Source organism: Saccostrea cucullata, unplaced genomic scaffold (genome assembly GCF_032062105.1).
Source record: "Saccostrea cucullata isolate Sc308-1 unplaced genomic scaffold, CSIRO_AGI_Scuc_v1 ctg294, whole genome shotgun sequence".
Taxonomy (NCBI): Eukaryota; Metazoa; Mollusca; class Bivalvia; order Ostreida; family Ostreidae; genus Saccostrea; species Saccostrea cuccullata.
In genome coordinates this window covers 204,671-213,970 of record NW_026936003.1, presented here as the reverse complement: position 1 = coordinate 213,970, position 9,300 = coordinate 204,671, and the positions used below count along the sequence as shown (strand labels likewise).

The following is a 9,300-nucleotide window of genomic DNA, read 5'->3' as shown; positions in this document are numbered from 1 at the left end:
AATCCCCTTTCTCTTTTTCCTCTCGCTTAATATCAGGGTATTTTATTGATATATTCAGTATTTTTCATATACCTTTACACGGTATAACAGTATACCCCCCCCCACCCTCACACACATTGAAATACAAAATACGTTATCATCAACGCGATTGATAAAACGCTGTGGCCGTTTTTAAAGAGATTTTTTCAAACTGATTTCATAATTCGCTTCAGGACCGTTACAAGTATTGAGTATATGTATTGAAGAGCCTATTCAACTCCTTCCTTTCCCCTCCCCTCACAATGGCGTTAGAAGCAAATTGAAAGTAGGGGGGGGGGGTAATTGAAAGAGAAAAAATATAAACCTGAAAAACCCTGACATGCAAAAAAAAGTACTTAAACACTATTTTGTGTGTGGGGGGGGTGGGGGGGGTGGGGGGGTGGGTCGGAGTGGGTCGAGCGTTTTTCATCGCCTTTATTTTAACACTACCACGTACTCTTTTTTGACTGCAATACAACATGCCTGTTGAAAGTGGAAAGGGAGCCTATCCTACGCCTGCAACCCAACCCCCCCCCCCCCCAGTTCCGGCGTCTGTGCCTCACCATGTGCACACGCGACATTTGATAACGTCTTTTGACTATCATTCATTAACATCATTTGTGGTTTGATATAAAAACTATTTCAGAATATGGTATTCAATAAATATTATCTCAACTCTCTTTTTATGCTAAGATCAAAATAAATATGGCTCAAAATTTTCAAAATAATACATATTATTTTGCTAAGTCTACTTGTCCATCGTACTAATTTTCTTCTCTATTTTATCCGACTTTTTTTATATATACAATTTGGCCGAGATCATTGTGCACAAATTATAGGATTGAAGAGAAGGAACTGCTTCAAGGTAGCCAAGAAAAAAAAAATCACTCATTTAAAGAAAAATTACAGTGATGAAATACCTGTAACAAAGTTTTTCAGAGCTTGCTTTGTTCACTATAAACTCGATCATGTAACTTTCATAAAAAGAAGTTAAAATGCAAATAGAATAGTTTAAGAAAAGAAGATACATCATAACCTAATATTTAATTTTCTCCCCCTTTATCGACAAGTGTTAAATCAATCGAGTACTACATATACTGCATTTAATCGCAACACTGTCGGAAATTGTACACATTCAATTCTCAAGCTCCTTGAAACCGTGGATACACATAAGCGTCAGAACGGGGGGGGGGGGGGGCTTTCTTGCAAAGATAGACATAATATAGGCATTTAAAAGTGGGGTTGACCTTTTTTGCTGGTTTAGTCCCCCCCCCGTTTCAATTAACGCCCCCACTATTTGCCTGCGCAGCCCATGATACGGCTATCGACCCACAATTTAGGGAGTGTATTTAAACCGCCACAGAATTACCAGCTATCCAATTTTTTTCTGGAGAACTTTGACCATCAAATACGTGATAATAAATGGCATAGAAGATGATAAAAAAGGAAAAGAGGATGGACGTTTTCAGTAAAATCCCCCATACACATTTGTTTTGCAATATGGTTAAATCTTTCCCAGTTAATGTACACTTACATGTATTTACAATTAAGTACCAGTCCACATAAAAATCAGACAAAGGGTGATATATGAGGGTTCTCAGAATTTGATGATTTTTCACTCATAGATTTATTTTGAAGTATGAACAATGTATGTAAAATGAAAAATGTTTTGAGTCATGGTAACCATGGAAACCCGGCCAAAGAAATTTCCTTAGCAACGGGCGGATTTTTCAGTGTTGAAGGACAAAAAATCACCTATATTTGAGGCTTAAAATAACACGTAAATACCATGAGAATTATTCTTACTTATGGGTATAATAAAGATACACATTTATTGTGTTCTAATAATGTAATAAAGAATATTTAGGTCTTAAGTCAGTTCTGTGGTAGACATTGGAAGGTACATATGTTTTACAAGTTTTGCTTATTCAGCATTTTTTGTGATTTTGGCAATATTCAAGGCCAAATTTTAAAAATGGCCAGATTAATACAGTTGTTGCATGTATCTCACATAAAAGCAGAGGTATTTCTCTTTTAGAATTTGAAGTCAAATCCATGGGCTCTTTAGGAAATCGAATCCGTTGCTTAGCAACAAAAATGGGCTTTTTGATGCATAAAATGAGAAACAATGTAAAAAGTTTACGGAAAAGTCAAATGAAAGGTTATTTATGATAAACGAGATACAAATTTTTGAATAGGGTAATTAAATTCGGTCTCCCTAGCACATTATTGAATATTGCATAATTCTTTATCTCCATAGCAACGACAGGTTCTCCATAGCAACAAGGCAAAGAAAGGGGTAATTTTGGCGTGTATTCGTGTAATCTTATTAAGGCTTATTCAAAATAAGTCAGAAAAATCCGGTTGAGCAAAATCGACAATGAAATGTTGGTTTTATTATTGTTAATTATTTTTGGTACTTAATCTACCCATATGGCAAGGATTCCGTGTACATGACAACCAAAGTTCCTATGTCTCCTGTAAAACAGATTTGACTTTGGGATTGTATTGTTTGTCATGGAATTGGATATTCAAGTAATATATAACTGATAATTGCATGTTGATTGCTCGGAAAGACTTTAAAATGTTGTATCAAGTTATTGAATATTGTTCAATGACTTACTTCCATAGCAACAACACCATTCCCCTAGCAACGACACAAAGAAAGTTTGACGCATATTCATGTTACCTGTAAATCTTTATCTAAATCACGTCATGAAAAAAAATGATGTTGAAATGTTTGTTTTTCGATAGTATTTTAAAACTCATTTAATCCATAACAACTTTTTCTAGCACATAGCAAACAATGTTACAATTTCAGTATGGAATACTCTGTAGTCGTTATTCATAATATTGAAAGATTAGGCACTCGTCACAGATTTCTCAGAAAGTATTACAATGTATGAATTAATTCCTCATGAAAATAAATAGATAAATAAAATGAATAACGTCACTATGGAAACATTACCAAAGATATTTCCAATTGAATAGGAAGATCAGGTTTTAATTATTCTATTGAATGATACTTGTCATAGATTGGAGAGGTTTTTTTCCAAACGAAAAGAACCGTTCGTGGTAGCTCAAAGGTAGCACCTACTGCATCCCACAGATTCGAACCCGCGACGTAAGGATCAGCTCCTTACTTCGTGACTCTAGTGAAGACGCTCTAACCACTGCTCCATGAGGGCGCCGCGGCACATTAAAATAAATCAAAATAAGAAAAGTCGCATCGCAGTCAGTTACGGTTATTTACATAAAATTGAAGTTTACACCATTTGAAAGAAATATTGCAAGATGTCCAAAGCTAGATCAAATACAAATGAATTTAAAACATGGCTAGTCACACAAGTAGAAACTTTATTTTTGTTTGATGAGATTTGCATTCATGTAGTGCAAACATATTTCAAAAATTATGCAAACGATGGTTAGAGGGTCATCTTCATGTATCCGGTTAGTTCATATCTTAAAATGGAAATATTATGCAACAAAAACAAAAAATTGACATCGAACTCATCCATGTAACACGGGGCCCATAGGCCACATCGCTCACCTGAGCACTGTGGCTATGAAAAATCAATTCAGTAAATGCCTAAGAAGTCCCGATCCTAAAAGAGGAGGGGGGGATTTGAACAAACTTGAATCTATGCATACTTGAATCTACACTAACTAAGGGTGCCTACATATTTTTTGACTAACTGTGGCTTTATTCCAAATAAGTTATGTACTTTTGTGGTCCCACCCAATCCTTGGGGTCATGATTTTAACAAATCTTTATCTAAACTACCTGAGGATGCTAACATTTGAACAAGACCAATCAAGATTTTTATATATTTTTCCTATATATTCCTATGTAAAACTTTGATCATCCATTGTGGCTGTACCCCCGGGGGTCATGATTTGAACAAACTTGAATCTACACTACTGAGGATGCTTCCATATAAACATGACCAATCATGGCTTTGCTGTTATTAAGAAGATTTTTCCTATATATTCCTATTTAAAACGTTGGTCGTCCATTGTGGCCCCACCCTACCACCGGGGGTCCTGAATTGAATAAACTTGAATGTACACTACCTGAGGATGCTTCTACATAAGTTTCATCTTTCCTGGCCCAAAGTTTTTACATTAATACATTAATTAGATTGTTTAGACAAGATGACATGGTCATTACACACATGCATTCACATGTGCATGCGTGCAATGCTAAAATATGAATGAACTTGGTACACTTCTGGGTAAACGTTGTTAAAGTCTCAAATGCATAGCGTTTGTCTTCTTTAATGAAGCTTAGAGGGAATATGGCATCAAAAGGGAATTGGGGAGCGTTTGGGGAACATCTGTAACGGTCCCCGTTACAATTAGCACTAGTTTATATTGATATGGTGGCAAGAAGTATAAAATTCAAGTCCATCCCCCTCCCTTCCCCAAATAAACTTTTGAGTGCTGAGCTGATTTGTTTTTACCTAGCCCATGTGCTCAGGTGAGCGATGTTGGAGGTTGCTCCCGATACTTTGATACGCGTTGCTATGGGCCTGTTCTCTGGGTAATAGCGTTTGAAGCTCCAGAGCTACAGATTCCTTGGGAACTGAATAAGTGTCAGCTTCCCAACAACAAGTTAAAGATACAAGCTTATAAATATCTTATCTTTTGAAAAATGGAAATTATCTCAAATGAACACAATATATGCTAGATAAACATTGGGTGCGTTCACAATTCTTCCATTGGTACAAATATCGATTTGCCATTGGCTTGTCTTTGGCATCAATGTTGAACAATGGTACAATTGGTTGCCTTTAAACTGTGAACAGCATATATTGGTAAATCAATGACAAAACGACCAAAGGCTGTACCGATGGTTGTCAAAGGTGAATAATGATAACGCTTGGTTACTAATGGTCACCAATGGTAATCAATGGTAACCAACGGCAAATGTTGAGTTATTCACCATTTTCCAGAAACAACAAATTCACAATGAAGTTTGTTTATTGTATTCCTAAAACAAAATAAAATTACTTTTATGGACATAACTAAACTTTATATGAAAACTTGTCTTCAGGTAATATTCTTTTTCCAAAACAAGTGATCATTTGTTTGAATACTATGTAGAGATAACAGTTCCCTTATAATGGGTGCGTTCAGAGTACTACCGTTGGCTGACAAAAGTTACCATTGGTAGAATTTTTTACCATTGGTATGCCATTGGTACCAAAGTTTGCCGAAAAAATTTACCATAGGTAGATTTTTCTGCAGACGAACTAGAGCTCTGTTAGCGATGGTAACTTTTTTTATGACGTCACGAAAAATGGCGGGTATGGCATATGTGCTTAAAGCGACAGATTTTTTATCTCAACTTTTTCCTTTAAACCTCGTTGTTGCAGGAAAAAATTACCGTATATTAACAAAGGCTTCAAACATTCAGCATATATCTGACAGTAAGTATGCACACTTTCTGCTATATAGTCTTATAAAGTGACCGTTGACGAATGAACAGATTTCATTCGGAATTTCCTCTGTTCTTACACGTTAGTCTATGTGAGCGGCGCTTTGCACTGCTTACTTAAACAAATATATATAATCATATAAGGAATAAAAACCATTTTAAACTCATTCCCAGTTCCTTAAACAAATTATATATATATCGGGAATACCCGGATAGGTTGGAAATTTTTTGGTAGATTAATCATAGTAAATCTTAATTGATACTTTACCCTGATATTAATGAAATATATTCAAAAACAGTTATTTATTTCTGATGTATACAAATAAAACAGTTTTAGCCAATTTTTAATTAAAAAATTATTTAGAAATCTGTCTCAAAAATATAGTCTTAACATGCTTACCCATTTATTTTTCTCACTATAGTCACATAAACGATGCAAATATTATCTTTTTAGGCCTAGTATATGAAAAATTAATAATACTGAGTTATGCTCAGTTTGTTGCATTGAACAAATCAAAAATGCTGATAGAACTTAAGGTTTTATGATCTTATGGTAATTCATTAATTAACATTTTTTTCTTTTCTTAAAATTACTAGATCTTGATGTGGTATCTAATCAATTAGAAAAATTACTACCTCCTGACCCCCCGAAGGATCCAATATTTATTGATTGTATTGATGGAGAAGTAGTCATTCCACAAGAATTATTCCGAAATGATGAAATGCAGGATAATAATGAAAGTAGCTCCTCATCCTGTCAAGCCAGCACCTCAGATCGTGTTCTTCCACGTGATCAAGCCAGCACCTCAGATCGTGTTCTTCCGCGTGATCAAGCCAGCACCTCAGATCTTGTTCATCCGAGTGATCAAGCCTCAGATCTTGTCCCTCCGAGTGAAACAGAATTCCCCATGCACCAAGATGACAATAGTGATTGGGAAGAGTCAGGATCAAAATCAAGATATGAATGGAAACTGACAACAACCAGAAAACTCCTAAATATATTAGAGGAAAAGAAAAAAGTTGCACCAGATTCTTTTTCCATAAACAAAAAGATATGGGCGGGACTATCAAAAGAGCTGTCCAAAAATGAAGTAAATCCCCCGTCTGCCAGTCAATGTCGTGAGAAGTTCTACACATTAAAAAGAGGCTATAGAAAATTTTTGTCCGAATGCAAGAAAACTGGAAATAAAACCCCTAAACCATTTAAGTACGAAACTGAAATGCAGAGTATACTGGATGGGGACCCATCGTTCAAACCATTATTTCTTTGTAGCTCTTTTGGTTTGAGAAAAGATGATGCTGACCGTGAGTCAGATGAACCTGAGGAAGATGATGATGCAAGCACCAGCAGTGCTTCAACTTCAAGACCATCAACCCCTGTTCCTACAGCTACATGTAAGACAAAGAAAAGAAAAATTGACGAGATGAGAGAATACTTTGAGGAGAGAGATAAAAAATTCTTCGACATAATGGAAAATATGCAGAATAGCAATAAAGAACTCTTAACAAAATTAATTGAAAAATTGGGCAAATAGGGACTGAGTACACAACACCACACATTACAAATTTTTTGTCTGTATAACTTGACGAATATTAACAAAACTAATTAGAGTACAGTAATAAGTCCTTATCACTGCACAAGTGAAAACACTAGTCAGGGTTAAAGTAAGCATCCTCTTCTTTGGATAAGTTGTTATTATTTTGACATCCTGAGATACACTAATTAAGATGTCTTTCATGTTTTGAATTTAAACATTTAAAACTCTTTTTATTTATATTTAGCTATACAAAGAAATTGTATTTATTTTTAGCTATACAAAGAAATTGTATATTTTTTTATTTTAAAAATTAATAAAGTTGTTTAAAAAAATGTTTAATGTTCTGAATATTTTGCATTGAACATGGAATATTAAAATAATATTAAAGTATTGAACAAAATCAACAGTCTACTAATTGTAGAAAATGTTATTGATAGTTCATATCAATTGGTTCATCATCTGTTGTCTGGTTTGAATTCCTTGGAGTTGATGACCGTCATGGGCAGGTGGCATGTCATAACAAGCTTCAAATTCATCTGGTACTTCGATAAAGTCTGTGTCTGAAATACGTAAGTTATGTAAAACACAAGCAGCAAGTATAGACTCTACTATGATTTTAATTTTTGAAGACTCAAATCGCAAAAGTCTCCTAAACCGACACTTTAATAAGCCAAACGATCTTTCGATGACTTGTCTGCTACGGCTGTGCTCCTTATTAAATTTTCGTTGTTGCTCAGTTAGGTTGCCACAATTCCGAAAAGGTGTTATGAGCCACTGAAGTAATGGAAAGGCTGAATCCCCCAATATGACATAGCCAACAGGAATCTTTTCATCACTCTTTTGAAAAAGATCTGACATTCGCATTACTGTTGCGTCATGCGTGCTTCCAGGATTTCCTGTCCAAACATAGGTAAATTCCATTTTGGAATTGCAGCATGCCAGAAGCACCACAGAGTAAAATTTCTTTCTATTGTAGTAGGCCTGTGGCTGGTGTTTGGGGGCCTTTATCGGAATGTGACTGCCATCCAAAGCACCCACAACATTTTGAAATTGACAGTTTTCTCCAAATTTTTGACATGTTTCATTTAGTTCTGCTTGTGATAAAGGCCATCTAATTACTTCTGCCATAACACTTATCAAGGAGGAGGATACTCTAGTAACACTAGCGTGAAAACTTCCTTTAGATGTACCAAACCTATCAGCCATAGATCGAAAACTCTCAAGGTTTCCTAAGTACCACAAAAACATCAACAGTTCTTTTTCAAGGTTAGGGGCAGGGCCCTTTTGATTGTTGTAAGCGTTAACTGTTGATAATCTCTGGCACGTACTCTCAAATGTGTCTCTGGACAAACGAAAATGGGTTTTAAATTCATCAAGTGTATACGAGGGTATAGTAACCTCATAGTAATGCCTCACTCTAGTCATTTCATCTGAAGATCTACGCAAGTTTTGTAGGAGAAAATAATCTGGAAGGGAGAAGTACTTCATTGAACTAAAAAAAATATTTCTAAACATACTCTCTTGTTGTAAAATGACGCATGAAGCAATTATTATATTTTCTTCGTTGGACATTTTCTTCTAAATAATAAGCCAATGGTAACCAATGGTACACCAATGGTACCATTGTTAACATTGGTGAGATTCCTACCAATTGTACCCAAAAAACCGTTCAGAGTAAATATGGGCCCAATGGTACCAACGGTACAAATTGTTGCCATTGGCAAACAGGTGATGGTACCAATGGAAATACTCTGAACGCACCCATTGTAGTAGAATTCATCTGAAGTGTTATTACTAGTGAGGAAACTTCACTCATGCTACCAGGAACGCCGAACGGTCCAGGTAGCCATCTTGGGGGTGACACTAATAAACGAAAAAATCTAGGTTACCAATCTGCCAGAGGTGTGGTTGGCCTGCAGAATTGGTTACCAATAAAAGTTACCAATAGTAAACATTGGTACCAATGTTTTGTCATTGGTAAACTACACCACCAATGTCAACCAATGGGAGAATTGTGAACGTACCCACTACCAGGGTTAAGGGTTTTATTAGGTGTACACAATTTTTTGTGCTTGCTCATTTCATATTCATGTTTTCTTTCACTGCATTTAATTTCCAGTATTTTGCATAGGATTTCCGACATGCTTAAAATTTCAATTCCGACAAATTTATTTCAATTTCCGACATTTTTTTGTATTTCTTGGATATCTGCAGGATCACTTTCTGACAATTTTTTTTTGCTTGCCAAACAGCTGGAAATAAAATTTTAAATAAATTTATTTCATGTTCAAAAAATAAAAACAT

General features: G+C 35.4%; 1 protein-coding gene across 1 annotated transcript; it reads right to left on the bottom strand.

The window, feature by feature from the left end:
• Positions 1–7,434: 7,434 nt before the first annotated feature.
• On the bottom strand, positions 7,435–8,421 carry LOC134244521 (putative nuclease HARBI1). Its single transcript, XM_062726783.1, has one exon. The coding sequence runs from the start codon at positions 8,419–8,421 to the stop codon at positions 7,435–7,437; it is 987 nt and encodes a 328-aa protein (XP_062582767.1).
• Positions 8,422–9,300: the final 879 nt, after the last annotated feature.